General features: G+C 42.5%; 1 protein-coding gene across 1 annotated transcript; it reads left to right on the top strand.

The window, feature by feature from the left end:
- Positions 1-3,665: 3,665 nt before the first annotated feature.
- Positions 3,666-26,755, top strand: LOC311140424 (synaptic vesicular amine transporter-like; the record flags this gene model as incomplete). Its single annotated transcript, XM_084175477.1, has 15 exons — positions 3,666-3,798; positions 7,622-7,982; positions 13,732-13,790; positions 13,927-14,010; positions 15,959-16,051; positions 16,152-16,241; positions 16,355-16,398; positions 17,476-17,536; positions 18,118-18,213; positions 18,820-18,898; positions 19,415-19,466; positions 22,808-22,871; positions 23,142-23,261; positions 23,457-23,590; positions 26,654-26,755. The coding sequence occupies 15 exons, from the start codon at positions 3,666-3,668 to the stop codon at positions 26,753-26,755; spliced, it is 1,572 nt and encodes a 523-aa protein (XP_084031603.1).
- Between the last annotated feature and the right edge of the window lie 524 nt (positions 26,756-27,279).

Raw genomic sequence — 27,279 nt, 5'->3', positions numbered from 1 at the left:
GTCAAGTGTTTATTCGTATTAATAAACATGTACGCATACCACGCTGCACCTTGGTCTGACCCGTCTCTCAACGATCGTGACAATGGCCAATCACAGACCACAACCAACATACCGCCATCTCATAAAACCCCAGTAGCAACAACATAGTTTCAGGAAAGCAACTGTGTTAGTTCAGACAGAAGCAATTTCCCTTAGTGTATCTTGAGGTAACCAATATAAAAAATATTTGATCTACTCCCACAGCAGAAACATAATAATAAATCACAAAAAATGAAAAAATGCACTTAAAGTAAGAAAGGGTCCTGATAAAGGTAAGAAAAAGTGTTCTTGATAAACTTGTGTCAGCTATCCAACCGGAGGGGCAAGAGGCTATGGTTACTCAATGAGCTGGAGATCTCATACAGTAGGTCAAGGACGTGAATAGGTTACAATGGGTAAAACATGATGGGTTGCAGAAAGAGTGAAGGTAATTTTTTTCCATCTTTATAATACAAGCCTTCTTGGTCAACATCCTTTAGATGTGTTTTAAATTATCTGTAAACTGGTGGGTGACATGATAGTTTGAATATGTCAATATGGTTAAGATTTGCTTCAGTGTAACTGGATGAAGGTTGTGGATAAATCCGGGGCCAATAAAATGCAATGCGATCACACTAACAGTCGCGTGAAGTCTAAACCAATAGCAGCAACGTCATCTTTATGTCTCCACAGAATTGGCGATGCACAGATACTGTAAGTTGTTCCCTGTTTATGGCAACACATAGGCCTACTAAGTGTCAGTTTCGCATCATCTCATGGAGATGCAAGAGACGTCATACAACACAAGATGGTGCCATTGCCACCCTTTACTGAATGAAGTATGCATAATGATGAGTCCTTTTCAAAATAGGCAGAGTACAGTTTTTTACATAGGAAGTAGGGAAGTAAGGGGTGCTGAGGGTGCTGCAGCACCCCCTGATAAATCGAAATTAAAACAAATCTATATTAAAACATAAACATATATTTAGCAATTTTTTTCTCCACTAAATTAGTGAACTAGGCCTTCATTACTCCTGTATGAGTGGATAGAAAACCTCATTTTGTGACATTTGACAATTGCCAAAAGTTCCAGTCGTTTTACCTCGCCCCCAGAGGTTACACATGGGTCATCTACACACTGTACGGGAAACTACATTGGAGTGTGTGTGTTCTTCTTATTAGGCTACCCGATTAGATTTTTTTAAAAGCTAGATTGTCAGTCTTATACAGATAAACTGTAGTTGGATAAAAAATTATAATGATGACCCTCAGAAGTATAAGAAACTAATACAGAATTCCAATTCATCCCAAAGGTGTTCTTTGGGGTTGAGGTCAGGGCTCTGTGCAGGCCAGTCAAGTTCTTCCACACTGATCTTGACAAACCATTTCTGCATGGACCTCGCTTTGTGCAAGGGGGCATTGTCATGCTGAAACAGGAAAGGGCCTTCCCTAAACTGTTGCCACAAAGTTGGAAGCACAGAATTCTCTAGAATGTCATTGTATGCTGTAGTGTTAAGATTTACCTTAACTGGAACTAAGGGGCCTAGCCCGAACCATGAACAACAGCCCCAGACCATTATTCCTCCTCCATCAAACTTTACAGTTGGAGCTATGCATTGTGGCAGGTAGCGTTCTCCTGGCATCCGCCATACCCAGATTTTTCCGTCGGACTGCCAGATGGTGAAGTGTGATTCATCTCTCCAGAGAACGCGTTTCCACTGCTCCAGAGTCCAATGTCGGCAAGCTTTACACCACTCCAGCCGACACTTGGCATTGCGCATGGTGATCTTAGGCTAGTGTGCGGCTGCTCGGCCATGGAAACCCATTTATTGTGCTGACTTTGCTTCCAGAGGCAGTTTGGAACTCGGTAGGGAGTGTTGCAACTGAGGACAGATTATTTTTACGCGCTACCTGCTTCAGCACATGCCGGTCCCGTTCTGTGAGCTTGTGTGGCCTACCACTTCGTGGCTGAGCCGTTGTCGCTCCTCGACGTTTCCACTTCATAATAACAGCACTTACAGTTCACTGGGGCAGCTCTAGCAGGGCAGAAATTTGACGAACTGACTTGTTGGAAAGGTGTCATCCTATGACGGTGCCACGTTGAAAGTCACTGATCTCTTCAGTACAGGCCATTCTGCTTCAATGTTTGTCTATGAAGATTGCATGGATTTGTGCTCGATTTTATACACCTGTCAGCAACGGGTGTGCTGAAATAGCCGAATCCACTAATTTGAAGGGGTGTCCTCATACTTTTCACCATGTAGTGTAACTTTATGTAACATGGAATTGTGTTGATTTCATATCATGACCATCATCAAAACCCAGACTTTCACGATTTCGACTTTGTCTTCAATGTAATCTCTAGTGGACAGATTCTTGTGGACAGATGAAACAGCGAGAATCTGTCAAGGCTCACGCAGAATTATGTGATTACGAGCAGCAGTAGTTCCTGGTTTTGGATTTTCGTCATTGATTATTTGGTCGAATCAGGATTGGGCGAAGGCGGTGCTTAAACTGGTGTGGTGATTTTCAAGTCGTGTGTGGATGATAAATGGTTTCCACTATATTCCACAGCCACATAGTCAAAATTGACTATATCGTAAAAATGTATGAATATATCCCTTTTGGCCATGATAAACACGGATGAAATTAGCGGAACGGCTCCCGCCTGCCAAACACCTGCCCTCACCGGGGTCGAAGGACACTGTCCACTGTTGTCGCCTATCATCTACCGCTAGCTACTCCGGTACACAGCAGGCGGGAGGCGGGGATGACATTGTGTGCTAGCGACACCGTGTGTTAGCTATCTTGCTAATTAGCTAGCTAGCACACAGTGTCGCCCCCGCCTCCCGCCTGCTGTGTAACGGAGTCCTCCTTAGGACTAGCTGGCTAAGCTAGCACACAGTGTCCTTCGCTCCCGCCTGCCGAACACCTGCCCTCGCCGTCGTTAACAGAACAGGGGCAAAGGACACTTCACCAGTGTGTACTAGCTATAGCTAGCTACCGTTGTCGCCCCCGGCTCTTCTTCTGTGGGGTTTATCTGGGGTTGGCATCCAACGTTATGTTGCATTATTGCCATCTATTGAAATGGAGCGCCCCTGCCTATGTACTGCAGTAAAAGCTTAAAAATGGACCAATAGAAGTATAAAGAGGGGTTCCTGCAGATGCAGGAATGCCCACATGCAAGAACGCCCTGAATTGCGGGCTGCAGTTGCACCCTTCTCGAGACTCTGCTTTGCTGTAGGTGAGGATGTTCATGATAAAAGTTGCATGACGTCAAGGACCAGTTAAGCAACTAAAACGCCCTGCACATATCGTTCCTTTCACCACGGTTTGCAGCCGCAAAGGGATTTTTGCTAATGTGCATCTAAGGTAAGATTTCAACCATTATGGCACTTTTAACAAATTTCAGGTCACGATTTCTTGAAGCAGATGTCCCAATTTCTGCTTTATTCCAATGGCACATATGCGATTTATTTGAGTCTACTCCAATCTGTATCATTGTCTGAAATATATATGCGTAATTTGCCATTAGGCTTCTTATACTAAAGTACATTTTAGGACTGTCACTCTCTGGTGTCCATAACGTTTGTTATTTTCCCCCCAGAGCAAATATTTTTTCGCTCGCTCCTTTGTGGACTCAAAAAATGGGAAGATTAGACACTCTGAGAGAATTTAATTTATTGTCATGGATGAGAGAGGAAAGACAATCGAGGAAGTTGACCCTGGTCATCGTTTTCATCGCCTTGCTGCTGGATAATATGCTTCTAACGGTGGTCGGTAGGTGCAACTTTGGAAAAATTATTTTCACACCTGTTACTGTTGTGTCAACCGTTGTTTCACCAATTGAAACGTATCAATGCCTTTCTAAAGGCCAATTCGAGTCTGTTGCTTGCCTAAATAATTGACAGATATTCTTTTGAATCATGCAATGTTTTGTTATTTCCCTTGTAAGAAGGTTGTATTCTCCTTTTTGTTTAGAGTAGTTCAATTATAATTTTTGGTGTGGAACAAAAGTTATTCCGTCCTGGCTATTGCTTTCCCCCAAAAATATAAAGAAAAATAAGGCTAGTCTAAAGCCTATGATTTGCTCATAATTTTACCTTGCCTGAAGCTTTGTAATTATATACGAAATTAGACACTAGCTCCTTCAGTTGTTAAATTTAATTCAAATAAGATACACATTGGTTTTCATCTGATATCCAATATTAGATAGCACAATGAGTAAGAATGACAGCCTGGTCTCATAGACTAGACGTAACATAGTAAATGTAAATCATGGCCACTAAAATTAGTATGATATGTTAGGTTTGGTATGGTTACATAAAACAGAAGGTTAAGTAAGGCAAAAACGAAAGTATGGTGGGTAAGCGTATAACGCGAATGTCGAGCAACCCAAAGGTTGCGTGTTTGAATCTCATCACGGACAACTAGCATTTTAACTAATTAGCAACTTTGCAACTACTTACTACTTTTGAGCTACTTTGCAACTACTTAACATGTTAGTGTTAGCCACCTAGCTAACATTAGCCACAACAAATTGCAATTCATAACATATCATACGAAATGGATGATGGACATCCACAAATGAATACATACCAATACCAAATGTAACATATCAGACTAATTGGGGTGTCTGGATGTACATTTACTATGTTACGTCTACCCCTGAGTCCAGGCTGAGAATGAATGCATAAAATATGTCATAAATCAAACAGATTGTGAATTAAAATGTAAAAATACCCATAATAACATATTAGTAAGCGGCCTATGTGCTACAATGTTGTTCCCTAAACATTTCATCTGTCCATTATTCATTTTATCAGATTGTGTCAAGTGGTTTAACACCTTAGGCATTTTCAAAAGCTGTATGTAGCCTATAGTGTAAAGCTTCACAGGGAGATTAATTGTTAATAATTGGTCATCATTTATATATCCTTTCACGTGGCAAGTGAAGAGTAATTAGTAAATGAAAACTATGGTGGACCGGGATGGTGGACCCGCTACAGATTATTTGGGCAGGGAATTCATCCATCTGTATATTTTTGGTCCCAAGGTCCCCAGCTCACTTGATTTCCTTGAAAGCATCAGCACTGCCATTACCAATGAATCTCCCAGTCGTATCAGATAGATTATAGATGACATTGATGTGCACACGAATGCTGTTATTTTGCGCGATATTGTGCCGTTAGCGCTGGACACGTCTCCCGGACATGTCCCTTGAGCACTGGATACAGATGCGCATTGGAAGAATGTCCGAATGTCAGTCAGAAATGACTCTAGAGTAGCTGTACAGTGCCTTGCAGAAGTATTCACCCCCCTTTGTGTTCTTCCTATTTTGTTGCATTACAACCTGTAATTTAAATTGATTTTTATTTGGATTTCATGTAATGGACATACACAAAATAGTCCACATTTCAAAAAATTCTAAAAAATGAATAATGGAAAAGTGGTGCGTGCATATGTATTCACCCCCTTTGCTATGAAGCCCCTAAATGAGATCTGGTGCAACCAATTACCTTCAGAAGTAACATAATTAGTTAAATAAAGTCCACCTGTGTGCAATCTAAGTATCACATGATCTGTCACATGATCTCAGTATATATAAACCTGTTCTGAAAGGCCCCAGAGTCTGCAACACCACTAAGCAAGGGGCACCACCAAGCAAGCGGCACCATGAAGACCAAGGAGCTCTCCAAACTGGTCAGGGACAAAGTTGTGGAGAAGTACAGATCAGGGTTGGGTTATAAAAAAATATCAGAAACTTTGAACATCCCACGGAGCACCATTAAATCCATTATTAAAAATTTTAAAGAATATGGCACCACAATAAACCAGAGAGGGCCGCCCACCAAAACTCACGGACCAGGCAAGGAGGGCATTAGTCAGAGAGGCAACAAATACACCAAAGATAACCCTGAAGGAGCTGCAAAGTTCCACAGCAGAGATTGGAGTATCTATCCATAGGACCACTTTAAGCCGTACACTCCACAGAGCTGGGCTTTACGGAAGAGTGGCCAGAAAAAAGACATTGCTTAAAGAAAAAAATAAGCAAACACGTTTGGTGTTCACCAAAAGGCATGTGGGAGACTCCCCAAACATATGGAAGAAGGTTCTCTGGTCAGATGAGACTAAAATTGAGCTTTTTGGCCATCAAGGAAAACGCTATGTCTGACGCAAACCCAACACCTCTCATCACCCCGAGAACACCATCCCCACAGTGAAGCATGGTGGTGGCAGCATCATGCTGTGGGGATGTTTTTCATTGGCAGTGACTGGGAAACTGGTCAGAATTGAAGGAATGATGGATGGCGCTAAATACAGGGAAATTCTTGAGGGAAACCTGTTTCAGTCTTCCAGAGATTTCAGACTGGGACGGAGGTTCACCTTCCAGCAAGACAATGACCCTAAGCATACTGCTAAAGCAACACTCGAGTGGTTTAAGGGGAAACATTTAAATGTCTTGGAATGGCCTAGTCAAATCCCAGACCTCAATCTAATTGAGAATCTGTGGTATGACTTAAAGATTGCTGTACACCAGCAGACCCCATCCAACTTGAAGGATCTGGAGCAGTTTTGCCTTGAAGAACGGGCAAAAATCCCAGTGGCTATATGTGCCAACCTTATAGAGACATACCCCAAGAGACCTGCAGCTGTAATTGCTGCAAAAGGTGGCTGTACAAAGTATTGATTTGGGGGGGGTGAATAGTTATGTACGCTCAAGTTTTCTGTTTTTCTGTCTTATTTCTTGTTTGTTTCACAATAAAACATATTTTTAATCTTCAAAGTGGTAGGCATTTGTTTAAATCAAATGATACAAACCCCCAAAAAATCAATTTTAATTCCAGGTTGTAAGGCAACAAAATAGGACAAATGCCAAGGGGGGTGAATACTTTCGCAAGCCACTGTATATGCCTATACGTGATTGGAGGCAAATCTATAAACAGCAAAGGTATGAATAACAATTAATATGATAAAAACATAATAACAATAATATGAAAATAATAAGCTAAAACCATCTTCATGGGGCCAATTATTGTGTTATCTGCCACATTTATAGCTAAATTAGTTAAATATATTCTTATCCTTTGAAACAAATGTAGTGTGTGTGCTAATGTCCTACATTTACATTTTAGTCATTTAGCAGACGCTCTTATCCAGAGCGACTTACAGTTAGTGAATAGATTTTTATTTTTTTTTATTTTTTTTATACTGGCCCCCCGTGGGAATCGAACCCACAACCCTGGCATTGCAAACACCATGCTCTATCAACTGAGCTACATCCCTGCCGGCCATTCCCTCCCCTACCCTGGACGACGCTGGGCAAATTGTGCGCCGCCCCATGGGTCTCCCGGTCGCGGCCGGCTACGACAGAGCCTGGATTCGAACCAGGATCTCTAGTGGCACAGCTAGCACTGCGATGCAGTGCCTTAGACCACTGCGCCACTCGGGAGTCCTACCTGCTACACAAATCAAATAAAAGGAAATACATTTGTAATTATATTCCACACAGATTTCTTTGGATGATGATGTATATCAGAATATACTATAGTAGACATAAAACTTTTCACCATCTGTTTTTCTGCTCCTTTCTTCCTGGTAGTCCCCATCATCCCCAGCTACCTATACACAATTGATGATGCAGCAGCCAACATGGCCAAGAATCACACCATGGTCTCCCCACACACCCCTTCTGGAACCTTCCAGACCATTGTGTCCCTCTATGACAACTCTGTCAGGGTAACCAGCGGGGGCCCAATGGATTCCACACCCATACCCTTGGGTCAGACGCAGGCGGTCTCTCCTTCCACCTCGGCTCTCACACCCCACAACTCCACACAGCCTGACTGCCCCAAAGCAGATGACCAGCTGCTCAATGAGAATGTGAAAGTGGGGCTACTCTTTGCCTCCAAGGCCACCGTACAGCTCATCACCAACCCCTTTATTGGGCCTCTCACCAACAGGTGGGTGAATGACATGATCACACTGGTTGGTGTGTTTTCTGTTGCTCTTTTTCAAATGTCTTATATTATTTAAATGAAATGCCAGCTGTGAACTGGTTTGCATGGCAACTAGCTTAGCAGTTGGGAGGCTTGAGATACTGTATATTCATATAATTGAGGTTTCGTAAGACCTGTCTATTTATGTTGCCCTTGTTTATGAAGAGTTTTAGCATTTAAAATTATTCCCTGGTTGCACAATTTTTTAAATTATGGTTATAAAGTGGTTGTTTGAAATCAAATCAAATCAAATGTTATTTGCCACATGCGCCGAATACAACAGGTGTAGTAGACCTTACAGTGAAATGCTTACTTACAAGCCCTTAACCAACAATGCAGTTTTAAGAAAAAAAGTGTTAAATAAAAAATAGATACAGTGAGGGAAAAAAGTATTTGATCCCCTGCTGATTTTGTACGTTTGCCCACTGACAAAGACATGATCAGTCTATAATTTTAATGGTAGGTTTATTTGAACAGTGAGAGACAGAATAACAACAAAATAATCCAGAAAAACGCATGTCAAAAATGTTATAAATTGATTTGCATTTTAATGAGGGAAATAAGTATTTGACCCCTCTGCAAAACATGACTTAGTACTTGGTGGCAAAACCCTTGTTGGCAATCACAGAGGTCAGAAGTTTCTTGTAGTTGGCCACCAGGTTTGCACACATCTCAGGAGGGATTTTGTTCCACTCCTCTTTGCAGATCTTCTCCAAGTCATTAAGGTTTTGAGGCTGACGTTTGGCAACTCGAACCTTCAGCTCCCTCCACAGAATTTCTATGGGATTAAGGTCTGGAGACTGGCTAGGCCACTCCAGGACCTTAATGTGCTTCTTCTTGAGCCACTCCTTTGTTGCCTTGGCCGTGTGTTTTGGGTCATTGTCATGCTGGAATACCCATCCACGACCCATTTTCAATGCCCTGGCTGAGGGAAGGAGGTTCTCACCCAAGATTTGACGGTACATGGCCCCGTCCATCGTCCCTTTGATGCGGTGAAGTTGTCCTGTCCCCTTAGCAGAAAAACACCCCCAAAGCATAATGTTTCCACCTCCATGTTTGACGGTGGGGATGGTGTTCTTGGGGTCATAGGCAGCATTCCTCCTCCTCCAAACACAGCAAGTTGAGTTGATGCCAAAGAGCTCGATTTTGGTCTCATCTGACCACAACACTTTCACCCAGTTCTCCTCTGAATCATTCAGATGTTCATTGGTAAACTTCAGACGGCCCTGTATATGTGCTTTCTTGAGCAGGGGGACCTTGCGGGCGCTGCAGGATTTCAGTCCTTCATGGCGTAGTGTGTTACCAATTGTTTTCTTGGTGACTATGGTCCCAGCTGCCTTGAGATCATTGACAAGATCCTCCCGTGTAGTTCTGGGCTGATTCCTCACCGTTCTCATGATCATTGCAACTCCACGAGGTGAGATCTTGCATGGAGCCCCAGGCCGAGGGAGATTGACTGTTCTTTTGTGTTTCTTCCATTTGCGAATAATCGCACCAACTGTTGTCACCTTCTCACCAAGCTGCTTGGCGATGGTCTTGTAGCCAATTCCAGCCTTGTGTAGATCTACAATCTTGTCCCTGACATCCTTGGAGAGCTCTTTGGTCTTGGCCATGGTGGAGAGTTTGGAATCTGATTGATTGATTGCTTCTGTGGACAGGTGTCTTTGATACAGGTAACAAGCTGAGATTAGGAGCACAGCGTGTGTTGTTACCTACCCTTACCACCTGGGGGCGGCCCGTCAGGAAGTCCAGGATCCAGTTGCAGATGGAGGTGTTTAGTCCCAGGGTCCTTAGCTTAGTGATGAGCTTTGAGGGCACTATGGTGTTGAACGCTGAGCTGTAGTCAATGAATAGCATTCTCACGTAGGTGTTCCTCTTGTCCAGGTGGGACAGGGCAGTGTGGAGTGCAATATAGATTGCATTATCTGTGTATCTTTTGGGGCGGTATGCAAATTGTAGTGGGTCTAGGGTTTCTGGGATAATGGTGTTGATGTGAGCCATGACCAGCCTTTCAAAGCACTTCATGGCTACAGACGTGAGTGCTACGGGTCGGTAGTCATTTAGGCAGGTTATCTTAGTGTTCTTGGGCACAGGGACTATGGTGGGCTGCTTGAAACATGTTGGTATTACAGACTCGTCTATTTGCGCCTCTACCGGATGGAAACTACAAGTGTAACGGCTGCGCTCAATGCAATGGCACTTACAAATGTAGATCCTTTAAACACCCCCAAACAGGGAAACAGATCCCAATCAAAGGTGTTATTACGTGCTCCACTAAGGCAGTTATTTATCTTATAACTTGTCCTTGTGGTAAAAATGATGTGGGTAAAACAAAGCACAAATTAAAAGTACGAATCTCGGAGCATCGTAGCACCATTAGGTGCAAAAACTCGACATACCCATTCGCTGTCCACTTCTTGGAAGCGAACCATTCGATTTCGTCCCTACGTTATATAGGCATCGAACATGTCACCCTCCCTAGGAGAGGGGGTGACCTCGACAACTTATTGTTAAAACGAGAGGCTGCCTGGATCTTTAATTTAAAGACCCTTGCTCTCTTCGGTCTCAACGTACACTTTGATTTGAAGCCATTCTTGTGATTATTGTGATTTTGCTATTCATTGTAAATGTTTGTGGGCCTATGTAGCCAAGTTGTATCTATTTTATGATCGTATGCTATCCATGTTTTTTGTATGTTCTGTTTATCTGTGAATTAACCAACGCTATTAGGCCACACCTGGCCATGATTACAGACACCTGCGTGTGTCCTTTGACATTATATAAACTACTGACCCGCAGTGTTTGTCATTATACCCTGATGAAGACAGCTTGTCTGTCGAAACGTTGGTTATTAGGATATTAAATGATTGCATCTGAGCTCCAAGAGTGTGCGGCTTTCCTTTTCTTTTTCAAGTGTTTTACTCCGTTAGCCAGTACCTCGCCTAAATAGGTGTGCGTTTCTTTCGCCTCTGTATTACAGACTCAGTCAGGGACATGTTGAAAATGTCAGTGAAGACACTTGCCAGTTGATCAGCGTATGCTCGGAGTACACGTTCTGGTAATCCGTCTGGCCCTGCGGCCTTGTGAATTTTGACCTGCTTAAAAGTCTTACTCACATCGGCTACGGAGAGCGTGATCACATAGTCATCCGGAACAGCTGATGCTCTCATGCATGCTTCAGTGTTGCTTGCCTCGAAGCGAGCATAGAAGTGATTTAGCTCGTCTGGTAAGCTCTTGTCACTGGGCAGCTCGCGGCTGTGCTTCCCTTTGTAGTCTGTAATAGTTTGCAAGCCCTGCCACATCCGACGAGCGTCGGAGCCGGTGTAGTACGATTCAATCTTAGCCCTGTTTGATGGTTTGTCGGAGGGCATAGCAGGATTTCTTATAAGCGTCCGGGTTAGAGTCCCGCTCCTTGAAAGCGGCAGCTCTACCCTTTAGCTCAGTGCGGATGTTGCCTGTAATCCATGGCTTCTGGATGGGGTATGTACGTACGGTCACTTTGGGGACAACGTCATCGATGCACTTATTGATGAAGCCAGTGACTGATGTGGTGTACTCCTCAATGCCATCGGAAGAATCCCGGAACATATTCCAGTCTGTGCTAGCAAAACAGTCCTGTAGCTTAGCATCTGCGCCATCTGACCACTTCCTTATTAACCGAGTCACTGGTGCTTCCTGCTTTAGTTTTTGCTTATAAGCAGGAATCAGGATGATAGAATTATGGTCAGATTTGCCAAATGGAGGGCGAGGGAGAGCTTTGTACGTGTCTCTGTGTGTGGAGTAAAGGTGGTCTAGAGTTTTTTTTCCTCTGGATGCACATTTAACATGCTGGTAGAAATGAGGTAGAACGGATTTAAGTTTCCCCGGATGAGCGTTTTCCTGTTTGCTTATGGCCTTATACAGCTCATTGAGTGCAATCTTAGTGCCAGCATCGGTTTGTGGTGGTAAATAGACAGCTACGAAAAATATAGAAGAAAACTCTCTTGTTAAATAGTGTGGTCTACAGCTTATCATGAGATAATCTACCTCCGGCGAGCAAAACCTTGAGACTTCCTTAGTATTAGGTTTTATCCACCAGCTGTTGTTTACAAATATACACAGACCGCCACCTCTTGTCTTACCGGAGTCAGCCGTTCTATCCTGCCGATGTAGCGTATATCCCGCTAGCTGTATGTTATCCATGTCATTACCATTTTTTAAAATTCCTGTTGGTAGGATATCCTTGATCTTAGGTCGTCCATTTTGTTTTCAAATGATTGTACGTTGGCTAATAGGATTGATGGAAGAGGCAGATTACTCGCTCGCCATAGGATCCTTACAAGGCACCCCGACCTACGTCCACGATATCTCCGTCTCTTTCTCATGCGAATAAGGCAGATTTGGGCCTTGTCGGGTGTCTGTAGAATATCATTCGCGTCCGACTCGTTGAAGAAAAAATCTTCATCCAATACGAGGTGAGTAATCGCTGTCCTGATATCCAGAAGCTCTTTTTGGTCATAAGAGACAGTGGCAGAAACATTATGAACAGAATAAATTACAAATAACGCGAAAAAACACAATTGGTTAGAGGGCCGTAAAACAGCAGCCATCTCATCTCCTCCGGCGCCACTACACGTTTCATACAGTTATGACTTGATTTAAGTAATAATTAAGAGAAGTCGTTTTGAATGACACTAAAATGAGATGACAGCAGGCATGCAGGTTATGCCAGTGTGTATCTTCAGAGTTCAGTGTGTAGCCACATGCAGTGTGGGTGCCTGCCAGGTCACAGTGGCTTCCTGCTAGCCCAGAGCTAAATGGTGACTCAGCTTGGCCTGCGTTTGGGTAATCAGTCAAAGGTCAATGGAGAGAAAGACCAGTAACAGACTATTTTCAAGTGACAGGGAGGAAAATCAAATGCTGACATTTGTATATTGCTATTTTGAGACCAAATGTCATGTCAGTTAGATCTAATCTATAGCTGAATTCCTGTTTAGATGTTTTTGTTGGATTTATTTGTCTGCATGCATGCATTCAGTATGGATCCCTGCTTGTAGTGCTTTACAAGCAATTATAGTTATTGTTTTGAACTACTTACTGTGTTCTGAAATTACTCAATATTGATTATACTATGGATCAATACTTTTGTAGACATATCTGTATGTTAGCGCACATATTCGGAAAGACCAATTTGTCAGAGATATGACTGGCTCCCACGCAGTGCTCACTGCTCAGTATTGACAAATGCATCAAGGCTAGTATTTACCGTCTCAGCTGGGCACCACAATATGCTGTAATTGAAGCAAACTATAGAATCCTATTATGTACACTTAGTCACCTTCCGTGTGGGAAAGGACAACACAAGGCAAGTCATGCATGTTAGGTACATGGAACAAGCCTCTCAGTACACACAATGCATTGTGATACAACAGAGTTTTTCTGCACAAAAATATTTACAAAAGCATTGACAATGCACAATGGTTGTGTAATTTTTGTGCAGACCAACTCCCAGATGTGTATCACCCAAATATCAGTTGTATCACAACCATTGTGTCAAATGCATTGTACATCAGTTGTACAACCTGAGTTTGTACGAGGCCAAAGAGAGTTTCTGCCCAACTTCTGCTACTTGACTGCCTAATGTTAGATGAGCTGTAGTTATCTGTGTCTTGTTTTATATAGTATTGCATTACATTGTATAGTATTGAGAAAGGATGTCTCAATGTGCTTACAGAATAGGATACCAGATCCCCATGTTTGCTGGGTTCTGTATTATGTTCCTGTCAACCATTAGTAAGTATTACCCACATCCACACCTGTCACATCCACACCTGTTTCCAGATCTCACACTGTGTTTCAATTATATTTTTTCATGATTGATGTTTTCTTTTGTTTTTTTGTCTAAATTTCTATTGTCGTTGTTGTCAAGTGTTCGCCTTCTCATCGAGCTACACTCTGCTGTTTCTGGCCAGATCCCTGCAGGGTGTTGGCTCCTCCTGCTCCTCCGTGGCTGGTAAGGTCCTTGGCATTATCCTGACATTTATGGATGCTTTCAGGATTAGCTTCACTTTGAGACAGCTGCAGCCAGCACATTCAGTTTCACCAGAAACTTCACCTTTTTCTTACAGTAGGCCTACCTTGGTATGCATCTTTATGTCTCTCGAGTTGAACAATGAGGCATTTATTATACACAGCTCTAGTTGACTTATTGAAAGGTGCTGTGGTAAGAGGAACAACAAATACTCCTAATATAACGCTGGTAAGTGTCTATTCAAACAGTCACAGAGGTTTTGTTTTCTTCAAGCAGCCCTGGGATAAATGAAGAGCAGTGTTTCAAGAACTGTAATAATAATAATAATAATAATAAATGTAGTGTGCTATAAAGAAATACAGTGCCTTGCAAAAGTATTCAGATTGACATTTTATTATGTTACAAAGTGGGATTAAAATTGGTGTAATTGTCTTTTTTTTGTCAACAATATACACAAAATACTCTGTAATGTCAAAGTGGAAGAATTAAAGATTAATACAAAATTGTAATAAATAATTAAAAGTCGTTGCATAACTATTCAGCCCCTTTGTTTAGGCAAGCCTAAATTAGTTCAGGAGTAAAATGTGGCTTAACAAATCACATAAAAAGTTACATGGACTCACTATAATAGGGGTTGACATGATCTTTAAATGACTAACCCTTCCTCTGTCCCCCATACATACATCTGTAAGGTCCCTCAGTCAAGTATTGAATTTCAAGCACAGATTCAACAACAAAGACCAGGGAGCTTTTCAAGCTTTTCGAAAGCCTCATAAAAAAGGGCAGTGATTGGTTAATGGGTAACAATAACAAATCAGTCATTAAATACCTTTAAGCATGGTCTAGTTAATAATTATGCTGTGCATTATGTATTAAACCACACAGACAGGTGAACTGAGCTGCAGGACAGGAATGAAACTGCTCCATGAGGCCATTGGTGATTTTAAAACAGCTACAGAGTTCAATGGCTGTGATGGGAGAGAACTGAGGATAGATCAACAAACATTGTAGTGACTCCACAATAATGACCTAAATGACAGAGTGAAAAGAAGAACACAAATATACAAAACATGCATCTTGTATACAACAAGGCACTACAGTAATACTGCAAGAAAAACATGGCAAAGGAATACACTTTTTTGCCTAAATGCAAACCCTATGTCTGGGGCAAATCCAACACAACACATCACTGAGTAACTGCCTCCTTATTTTCAAGCATGGTGGTGGCTGCATCATGTTATGGGTATGCTTGACATCGGCAAATACTGGGGAGTTTTTCAGGATAAAAAAAAAACGGGATAGGGCTAACCACAGGCAAAATCCTAGAGAGAAACATGCTTATTCACATTTCAACACAAGGCCAAATCTACACTGGAGTTGCTTACCAAGAAGACAGTGAATGTTCCTAAGTGGCCAAGTTACAGTTTTGACTTAAATCTGCTTGAAATACTATGGCAAGACTTGAAAATTGCCATGATCCCCAACATCTTGACAGAGCTTGAAGAATTGAGAAAATAATAATAGGCAAATATTGCACAATCCAGCTGTGCAAAGCTCTTAGAGACTTACCCAAGAAGACTCACAGCTGTAATTGCTGCCAAAGGTGTTTCTAACATGTATGGACTCAGGGAGCTGAATACTTATGCAACGACTATATTTTATTTATTTCATTTTTATTAATGTTTTAAACATTTTATCATTTTTCTTCCACATTGACATTAGAGTATTTTGTGTAGATTGTTGACAAAAAATGACAATTAAATCCATTTTAATCCTACTTTGTAACACAATATAATGTGAAGAAATACAAGGGGTCTGAATACTTTAGCAAGGCACTGTATATCACCCTGACTGCTTTAACCAAACATATCGATTTAGCCTAGTCAAATGTACTTATGTATATAAGAGCTTACATGTTCTGTTCTTCTAGGGATGGGGATGCTTGCCAGTGTGTACACAGATGACGAGGAGAGGGGAAATGCCATTGGGATAGCCCTGGGTGGTCTCGCCATGGGTGTGCTGGGTATGTACACAATTCATGACGCATTTGAGCTCTTTGTAGACTACTGTAACAGGCCATGGTTGGCCCAAATCATTGACCATCTTTACTTTCTTCCACCCAGTGGGCCCACCATTCGGCAGTGTCATGTATGAGTTTGTGGGGAAAACGGCACCTTTCCTCATTCTGGCTGTTCTGGCTGTGCTGGATGGAGGTAAGTAATGTGGCCATGTTTCTCTCTATCATAAAGCAGATATTCTGTTTTCTCTAATCAGGAGTCACCTGTTAGGGATGCTAACTAAGTTCATCCTCTGTGTCTCCCAACAGCACTGCAACTGTTCATTCTCCAGCCCTCAAAGGTGGAACCAGAGGTGTGTATCGTTATAGATTTTACAGCTCTTTTTAAGATTATTGATGTAAATTCATTGGAATTGTGTAGGAATGTGTTCACAATCACCAGATCACTGTGATATGAAAGTGGGGATCAATAGAGTATTATAAGTGATTTGATTGGGATTGATTGGATTCATACAGCATCTTTCCAGATGCTTAAAGTGCTTTACACTGTTTAGGGTAAACAAAATAGTGCACTGGCCATTAAAAGTAATTTAACACAGAATAAATATACTTTTCTCTGTCAGAACTCTTCTGCCATGCACACAGATAAGCAGAGAAATAAACTTCAGCCGCTCACAGTGACAGCCATGAGTGATGATATGTTTGGAAGTGACTTCCAGCCAGGTTTTTATATCAGAGCGGCAGCCCGGTCTGTGTTCTGTGTAGGTCTCTGGTATGATGGGTTACCATCCCAGTTAGAGGAGACGTGTGCCTGGGATGGATATTCCTATCACAGCCCCTCTGAATTTGATCTATGGGGCTGATGTGTATCAGTCACCACGGATACCAAGGAGGCAGCGACAGAGACCCAATCAGATGGTGGCTGTGATTATCAGACCAATGACGCTTAGACATTGTTTAGTTGTGAATGAAGAATATTAAAAAGGGAAAAAGGGAATGGGACATGACAATCCTCACTATTAGTACATCTCTGTGGCTGAGATTTCTAACAGTGATGTGAATACATGATCATTAAGCTTAGAGATGGTGTCAGAGTAACTGACAAGAGGTTATTGTCAGAGCTGTGCCAGTCATTAGTGAACTCAATGGCTATGTGTGGACATTTCCTATTCATTACTGTAAGAGCAGGGACCATCAGAATAGAGAGGAAAAGTGGTCTTTCAGTGTGCACAAATACTGTGCATACTGAAAGCACAGATAGTAACCGTACATCACTGTACATCATTGTGGAATGTAAAGGCACAGACAGTACTGTAGTAATTAAGTACCACATAATTATTCGTGGCATCCTTTTTGTATTAATCAGTTTTGACATGAAACTGATAGCTGTCTGTTTAGCTCTACATTTTCTGATCCTTTTCTCTCTACAGAGCCAGAAAGGGTCCTCACTGTGGAGCCTTATTAAAGATCCATACATACTCATTGCTGCAGGTAAGAATTCATAATTTATTATTGTTAGTCATATTATTACTTCATTCTGAAGTACCCGCTGTGGCATTTCCCATTTCAGTCACACTAAGCGAAAAGCAACTAGGTGGGAGCAAAGATGTGGATGAAGAATTGACTGAGATGGTCGAACAAATTGTATTTCAGTGGTTGAATTTGTGCCCTGAGCTAGGAAAAGACAAACACTGTGCCTACCAATTGATTTCTGGGTTAAGAACAGTATTATTGCCAGAAAGAGTGTTGAGAGGGAGCGAGCACTGCATGTTAGAAGGGGTCATCTCCGCATCAGAATAGACTGTGTATGTGTGTGGGTGCGTGCGTGCGTGCACACTTGCTTGTGTGTGTTGGAGTATGTGTAATGCTGAAGTGCTGGGGGAAACAGCATATATGTGTCAGTGAGCCTCCCCACCACTTCAATTACCAGGCCCTTTGGCCAGGGTGGCCTAATACTTGTTATTATATTTCTGAGGGGGAGGGCGGGGGCTGACGGGGACACACAAAATGTGTAAAGATGGAGAATAATGGGCCCAGGGTCCACTTATCCTCCATTACATTCTCTTTTCCAGGATCCATTTGTTTTGCAAACATGGCCATCGCCATGTTAGAACCAGCGTTGCCTATTTGGATGATGGAGACCATGTGTCCAAGAAAATGGCAGCTAGGTATTTTGACATTTCTTTTCCTTTTTGTCCCTCTTGACAACCCTGTTTCCCCTATTGAGAATGCTGCCCATGAAACCATTCTGCTTGCTGAATGTACTTAGAATAATGGTCTTCATTTCAACTCAAGGTTTGAAAACACAGCAAAAAGAAACGGCATAGCACAATAATAACTTGATTATGACACTGTGGATTCTAACTGTGGACTTACAATAACTTCATACAGTATCTAGATGATCATTGAAAATGATCAGTAGTGTTCTCCACCTCATTGAACCTCCCGTTGTGGTGAAACGGGGGGGGCGGGGGGGGGGACAGGATATTAGGGTTTCATTTGCGGGCGAGTGGAGAGTGGGAGTGTTCATTACTGTGTCTAGGAGATATGCTGGAGATGATAGAGACGGATAATGTGCATTCTTATCTGGGCCCCTCTCTCTACCCTGCTCTCTCTCTCAATCTTGCTCTCTCTCTCTCTCTCTCTCCCTACTCTGCTCTATCTCTCTCTACCCTGCTCTCTCGCTCTCAACTGATCTCTGTCTCTCCTCTCTCCCTCTCCATATCTATCCCTGTCTCTGTCTCTCTCTCCCTCTCTATCTTTCTCTCTGCCAGGCGTTGCCTTCGTGCCAGCCAGCATCTCCTACCTTATTGGAACCAACATATTTGGCGTCCTCGCGCACAAGATGGGGAGGTAGGGAGGGAAATGACTCCCCTTTTTTCCGTCTCCTTATCTTTTCCTGCGTTGGTATCTGTTTCCTGTGCTATTGAGCAACTCTAAATGAGATTTCTCAGACAGGTTGGGTATTTGCTGTTTATTGAAGTCTCAGTGTGACAGTGTGTTTATAACTGCTTGGCTAACGTTTGTTTGTTTACCACAGTTGATCAAGTGTGTGCTCAGTCACATATAAATCTTTAGATTTTTACCTCACACTTTATGACAATACATGTGTTTCAGGGCTCAAATATTGCCTGTAGTTATAGCAGTATTCTTTTATAAAGTTTAAAAAAAGCTAAAATGTGTTTCTCAAAATGTCCTAATCCTCACTCAAAGAGAACATTTGCTTCCTCTGTTCGTTTATTTGAAGTTTATTATTCGAATAAATCGGATTTTGTGGCCTTGCGGTACAGAACAACTGTGAAGGGAGGGGAGAGGGAGATTGACTGTTGTCATTGGCAGACCCAGAACTGCTCTTCCCTTTTTTCCCAGATGGCTGTGCTCTCTAATCGGGATGGTCCTTGTGGGGGTTAGCATCCTCTGTGTGAGTACTAGACACATCTTTATCCAGCTCAACATAATGCTAACCTTACTGTACCTGTTTGGCCTGGTGGCATCATCAGTATCAGGGGGTCCATCTAAAGACATTGGATAACACTATTGGCTATACAGTGCCTTCGGAAAGTATTCAGACCCCTTCACTTTTTCCACATTTTGTTACGTTACAGCCTTATTCTAAAATGGATTAAATAAAAACAAATCCTCATCAATCTACACACAATACCCCATAATGACCAAGCAAAAACAGGTTTTTTGAAATATTTGCAAATTAAAAGAAATATAGAAGAAATTTAAAAAATACCTTATTTACATAAGTATTCAGACCCTTTGCTATGAGACTCAAAATTGAGCTCAGGTTCATCCTGTTTCCATTGATCATCCCTGAGATGTTTCTACAACTTGATTGGAGTCCAACTGTGGTAAATTCAATTGATTGGACATGATTTGGAAAGGCACACACCTGTCTATATAAGGTCCCACAGTTGACAGTGCATGTCAGAGCAAAAACCAAGCGATGAGGTCGAAGGAATTGTCCGTAGAGCTCTGAGACAGGATTGTGTCGAGGCACAGATCTGGGGAAGGGTACCAAAAGATTTCTACAGCATTGAAGGTCCCCAAGAACACAGTGGCCTCCATCATTCTTAAATGGAAGAAGTTTGGAACCACCAAGACTCTTCCTAAAGCTGGCCGCCCGGCCAAACTGAGCAATCGGGGGAGAAGGGCCTTGGTCAGGGAGGTGACCAAGAACCCGATGGTCACTCTGACAGAGCTCTAGAGTTCCTCTGTGGAGATGGGAGAAACTTCCAGAAGTACAACTCTCTCTTCAGCACTCCACCAATCAGGCCTTTGTGGTAGAGTGGCCAGACGGAAGCCACTCCTCAGTAAAAGGCACATGACAGCCCGCTTGGAGTTTGCCAAAAGGCACCTAAAGACTCTCAGACCATGAGAAACAAGATTCTCTGGTCTGATGAAACCAAGATTGAACTCTTTGGCCTGAATGCCAAGCGTCACGTCTGGAGGAAACCTGGCACCATCCATACGGTGAAGCATAGTGGTTAAAGCATCATGCTGTGGGGATGTTTTTCAGCGGCAGGGACTGGGAGACTAGTCAGGATCAAGGGAAAGATGAACGGAGCAAAGTACAGAGAGATCCTTGTTGAAAACCTGCTCCTGGGTGCTCAGGACCTCAGACTAGGGCTAAGGTTTACCTTCCAACAGGACAACGACCCTAAGCACACAGCCAAGACAACGCAGGAGTTGCTTCGGGACAAGTCTCTGAATGTCCTTGAGGAGCCCAGCCAGAGCCCGGACTTGAACCCGATCGAACATCTCTGGAGAGACCTGTAAATAGCTGTGCAGCAATGCTCCCCATCCAACCTGACAGAGCTTGAGAGGATCTGCAGAGAAGCATGGGAGAAACTCCCCAAATACAGGTGTGCCAAGCTTGTAGCGTCATACCCAAGCAGACTCAACGCTGTAATCGCTGCCAAAGTTGCTTCAACAAAGTACTGAGTAAAGGGTCTGAATACTTATGTAAATGTCATATTTAAATGTTTTATTTTTAATAAATTAGCAAAGATTTATACAAACCTGTTTTTGCTTTGTAATTATGGGGTATTGTGTGTAGATTGATGAGGGGGAAAAACGATTTAATCAATTTTAGAATAAGGCTTTAACATATCAAAATGTGGAAAAAGTAAAGGCAGTGTAAATACAAAAGTATGTGGACACCCCTTCAAATTAGTGGATTTGGCTATTTCAGCCACACTCGTTTCTGACAGGTGTAAAACATCGAGCACAAAACCATGCAATCTCCACAGACAATAATTTGCAGTAGAATGGCCTTACTGAAGAGCTCAGTGACTTTCAACGTGGCACCGTCATAGGATGCCACCTTTCCAACAAGTCAGTTCGTCAAATTTCTGCCCTGCTAGAGCTGCCCCGGTCAACTGTAAGTGCTGTTATTGTGAAGTGGAAATGTCTAGGAGCAACAACAGCTCAGCCGCGAAGTGGTAAGTCACACAAGCTCACAGACCGGGACCGCCGAGTGCTGAAGGATGTAGCGCGTAAAAATAATCTGTCCTCTATTGCAACACTCACTACCGAGTGTAGCAAAATCAGCACAATAACTGTTCGTCGGGAGCTTCATGAAATGGGTTTCCATGGCCGAGCAGCCGCACACACGCCTAAGATCACCAATGCGCAATGCCAAGCGTCTGCTGGAGTCGTGTAAAGCCTGCCGCCATTGGACTCTGAAGCAGTGGAAACGCGTTCTCTGGAGTGATGAATCGCACTTCACCATCTGGCAGTCCGACAGACGAATCTGGGTTTGGCGGATGCCAGGAGAACGCTACCTGCGCCTATGCACAGTGCCAACTGTAAAGTTTGGTGGAGGAGGAATAATGGTTGGGGGCTGTTTTTCATGGTTCAGGCTAAGCCCCTTAGTTCCAGTGAAGGGAAATCTTAACGCTACAGCAAACAATGACATTCTAGACGATTCTGTGCTTCCAACTTTGTGGCAACAGTTTGGGGAAGGCCCTTTCCTGTTTCAGCATGACAATGCCCCCGTGCACAAAGCGAGGTCCCTACAGAAATGGTTTGTCGAGATCGGTGTGGAAGAACTTGACTGGCCTGCACAGAGCCCTGCCCTCAACCCCATCAAACACCTTTGGAATGAATTAGAACACCGACTGCGAGCCAGGCCTAATCACCCAACATCAGTGCCCTACCTCACTAATACTATTGTGGCTGAATGGAAGGAAGTCCCCGTAGCAATGTTACAACATCTAATGGAAAGCTTTCCCAGAAGAGTGGAGGCTTTTATAGCAACAAAGGGGGGACCAACTCCATTTTAATGCCCATGATTTTGGAATGAGATGTTGGACGAGAAAGTGTCCACATACTTTTGGTCATGTAGTGTAGGTGAAAGCTAGGGTTTTACCAACCCAGTCATGTCAGATCAGGGGTTACATACAAGAAGGGAGGGAGTAAGGATGCAATTTCAAAGTATTGGAACAGGCCTATTGTCTTAATGTATCTCATTAGTCTCCAAATCACATTTTGAGTCTACAAAGGGAAGGGGAGGTCAATCAGAAGTCAACTCGAAAGCCAGTCAGAAAACAGAGAATTCTCTGGACACAGATAATTACATTTTCATTGTAGTTCCTTATGCAATTGTGTTGTGTGTGCAAGAACAAATGTAGTGTGAGAACAAAGATCCTCAAGTCCTTAGACCACATAAAGATGGTATTCTGGATTACTCTATAAACATTTGATCAATACAAATCCTATTACACTCTTTACCTTGACTATGTCGTGTCATAGGTTCCTTTTGCTAAGGACATCTATGGACTGATACTCCCGAATTTCGGTGTTGGTTTTGCAATTGGTAAGTCAATTTGTATTGCATTGTATAGAGAAACTAGTGGTCCTCTGTAGCTCAGCTGGTAGAGCACGGCGCTTGTAACGCCAAGGTAGTGGGTTCGATCCCCGGGATCACCCATACACAAAAAATGTATGCACGCATGACTGTAAGTCGCTTTGGATAAAAGCGTCTGCTAAATGGCATATTATTTGTTATTTAAACTACAACTTATGAAATTAGCATCTGGTTTGTAACTGTTAATACTGAATTTCTCAATGTCTTGTCTCTTGTCAGGCATGGTGGATTCCTCTATGATGCCAATCATGGGCTATTTGGTGGACCTGAGACATGTGTCAGTCTATGGCACTGTGTACGCCATTGCTGATGTGGCTTTCTGCATGGGCTTCGCTTTAGGTAAATTACCGTCAGATGCTTGAAAATAACCCAGTCCCATAGCATAGTTTTAAAACATTTCTATCACACATTCTTATGTATGTTTTTTGAGGTGTGGCATAGTAAGAGTAGCATCATGATATGTCAGTTTGGGGGAAATAAGGCCTCTATATCTGACTCCTCTATAAGCTCACTAACCTTCCTTTGCTGATGAAGGTCCGTCCGCTGGAGGCGCCATAGCGAAGAGCATTGGGTTCCCCTGGCTCATGACCATCATCGGCATCGTGGATATCCTCTTTGCTCCCCTCTGCTACTTCCTCAGGAGTCCTCCTGGGAGGGAAGAGAAAATGGTTAGACACCTAACACCTCGTACACACATAAGCACCTACACACACTAACACACACTTCACGGAGGTATGCATTTGTATACTGAATACTTGTAAAGCTGCATCTGATGCAGAGATAACTATCCATTGCCATCCCCACAGGCTCAAACTATTGCTGTCTTTTATAGGCAATACTACCAGGTGAAACAGAGAGAGAGGAACTCGAGTTACACTTTGATCATGAGACACACTTTGATTTGGCTGTCTATTTAAGTTGACCAGTTCAGGTCTCATCATTGCTGTGTAATGCATTCTACTGCTTTTGGCCACCCCCACCCCAGTTTCCACCTGCTTTTGGTTCCCCAGACTAAATTGATTTAGAGTATGAGTAAGCTATGTATGGGTAGGTAGAAGAGGATGGCTTATTTGTGCACATGGGGAGGGATAGGTGGATAGATTGTGCACATGGTGGCTGGTGGCACCTTAATTGGGGAGGACGGGCTCATAGTAATGACTGGAATGGAATAAATGGAATGGTATCAAACACATGGTTTCCATGATACCGCTCCATTCACTCCATTCCATACATTATTATGAGCCATCCTCCCCTCACCAACCTCCTGTGGTGGAGGGATTGGTGGATAGATTGTGTGTATGTTTACGGTTTGCTGTATCAGACACACCACATACATAAACGGATAGCAGGGTATTCAGCTTGATTGAAGTGTTTGAACTACATAAAGTTTATACCCCCTTTTGAACATGTTGGGGGTAGATGGTGGTGGTGAATGTTGGTGAGTCTAAAGGTAACTGCCAAAATAAAGGAAACAATTAAGTAAATGAAGGATACAAAATATTGAAAGCAGGTGCTTCCACACAGGTGTGGTTCCTAAAATAATTAAGCAATTAATATCCCATCATGCTTAGGATCATGTATAAAAATGCCCAGTTGCCCATTATTGTAGCTACCATGGCTAGAATAAGAGATCTCAGTGACATTGAAAGAGGGGTTTCAAAGGAGCATAGGGGGTTTAAAGGGTGTGTGTGTCTCAGTAACCAGATCTCAACCCAATTGAACACTTATGGGAGATTCTGGAGACAGCTTTTTCCACCACCACCATCAAAAGATAATTGTGTAGCATCCCTAAAATAGACAATGCCAAGGCGCATTGAAGCTGTTTTGGCGGCTCGTGGTGGCCCTACGCCCTATTAAGACAGTTTATCTTGGTGTTTCCTTTATTTTGGCAGTTACCTGTACATAGGTAGAAATGCTTTTATAAATTGCACCTGAGTATGTCTGCAACTAAATATTGGGTCAAAGGATCAAAGAATTACAGTGCATTCGGAAAGTATTCAGACCCCTTCACATTTTCCACATTTTGTTACGTTACAGCCTTATTCTAAAATGGATCAAAATAAATAAAAATAAACTCATCAATCTACACACAATACCCCATAATTACAATGCAAAAAACGTTTTTTGAAATTTTTGCAAAATTATTACAAATAAAAAACAGAAATACCTTTGCTATGAGACTTGAAATTGAGCTCAGGTGCATCCTGTATCCATTGATCATCCCTGAGATGTTTCTACAACTTGATTGGAGTCCAACTGTGGTAAATTCAATTGATTGGACATGATTTGGAAAGGCACACACCTGTCTATATAAGGTCCAACAGTTGACAGTGCATGTCAGAGCAAAAACCAAGCGATGAGGTCGAAGGAATTGTCCGTAGAGCGCCGAGACAGGATTGCGTTGAGGCACAGATCTGGAGAAGGGTACCAAAAGATTTCTGCAGCATTGAAGGTCCCCAAGAACACAGTGGCCTCCATCATTCTTAAATGGAAGAAGTTTGGAACCACCAAGACTCTTCCTAGAGCTGGCCGCCCGGTCAAACTGAGCAATCAGGGGAGAAGGGCCTTGCTCAGGGAGGTGACCAAGAACCCGATGGTCACTGTGACAGAGCTCCAGAGTTCCTCTGTGGAGATGGGAGAAACTTCCAGAAGGACAACCATCTCTGCAGCACTCCACCAATCAGGCCTTTATGGTAGAGTGGTCAGACGGAAGCCACTCCTCAGTAAAAGGCACATGACAGCCCGCTTGGAGTTTGCCAAAAGGCACCTAAAGGACTCTCAGACCATGAGAAACAAGATTCTCTGGTCTGATTAAACCAAGATTGAACTGTTTGGCATTCTGCAGCGATATGCCATCTCATCTGGTTTGGGCTTAGTGGGACTATCATTTGTTTTTCAACAGGACAATGACCCAACACACCTCCAGGCTGTGTAAGGGCTATTTTACCAAGAAGGAGAGTGATGGAGTGCTGCATCAGATGACCTGGCTTCCACAATCCCCCAACCTCAACCCAATTGAGATGGTTTGGGATGAGTTGGACGGCAGAGTGAAGGAAAAGCATCCAACAAGTGCTCAGCATATGTGAGAACTCCTTCAAGACTTTTGGAAAAGCATTCCAGGTGAAGCTGGTTGAGAGAATGCCAAGAGTGTGCAAAGCTGTCATCAAGGCAAAGGGTGAAGAATCTCAAATGTAAAATATATTTTGATTTGTTTAACACTTTTTTGGTTACTACATGATTCCATATGTGTTATTTCATAGTGTTGATGTCTTCACTATTATTCTACAATGTAAACAATAGTAAAAATAAAGAAAAACCCTAGAATGAGTAGGTGTGTCCAAACTTTTGACTGGTAGTGTATGTAAATGTGATATTACGGTTTTTTATTTTAATACATTTGCAAACATTTCTAAACCTGTTTTTGCTTTGACATTATGGGGTATTGTGTGTAGATTGATGAGGGGGAAAAAAACAATTTAATCCATTTTAGAATAAGGCTGTAACGTAAACAAAATTTGGAAAAATGTGAGGCATACTGATGAATTTGCCTTGGTAGTTGTCTTCCATCAAAGCTACATGACTGTATACAATGTAACCACAGTACAAAGCTCTTTGTGTTCAATCAATAGCAATCTTTTGTCTCTGAAACTAACAAATTATTGGTGGCTATTTTATGCTCTTTTAGTACTTTTTGGTTGTATTCTGACTCTAGACAATTGTAATCTTCTCAGGCCATCTTGATGGACTCTAACTGCTCGATGAAGACCCGATCATACTCAACACAGGGGAACACAGAGTACGAAGAGATGGAGACAGAGTACGATGAGTATTAATGGACACCAGACATGTATGTTACCTTCCAGAGGATCTATTTTGTTGTACAAAAAGAGAGATACAATTATTATTATTTTTTAACAGCACAGCTGTTTCGATGTGAATGTCCCGTGTGCGGTCAGTCTTCACTGTTCTGTGTCATTGTTACTGTACGACTAGAGCAAACCAAAGTTGTTGTCATTGCCCTGTGTTTATTATGAGCTAACAGCCTTATTCAATGGAAGTGGGTCCGTGTCGTCAAAACAGGGTTTTCATGGGCCGTAATAGCAGACTACTGTGAGTCATATTTACTGAGTAGTTCAGATGAGGGTGATGTTATAGATCACCAAATTCTGTACTGTAGGTCGGCAAGGAGTACAAACCTGTCCTAATAATTCACCTATTGGCCATTAACAGTACGAACAAAGAAATATGTACTTAGAGAGTTATTTCTATCTGTGTAGAAACTGACCTAGGGTCAAATTCAACATCTCGAACAAGGCACTATGAGAACACTGCTTAGTGTTGGTCTTTCTATTGGTTG

This window comes from Coregonus lavaretus (assembly GCF_964263955.1).
Source record: "Coregonus lavaretus genome assembly, chromosome: 1".
Taxonomy (NCBI): domain Eukaryota; kingdom Metazoa; phylum Chordata; class Actinopteri; order Salmoniformes; family Salmonidae; genus Coregonus; species Coregonus lavaretus.
Note: the sequence above shows the minus strand (reverse complement) of the source record. Positions and strands in the feature narration are given on the sequence as shown.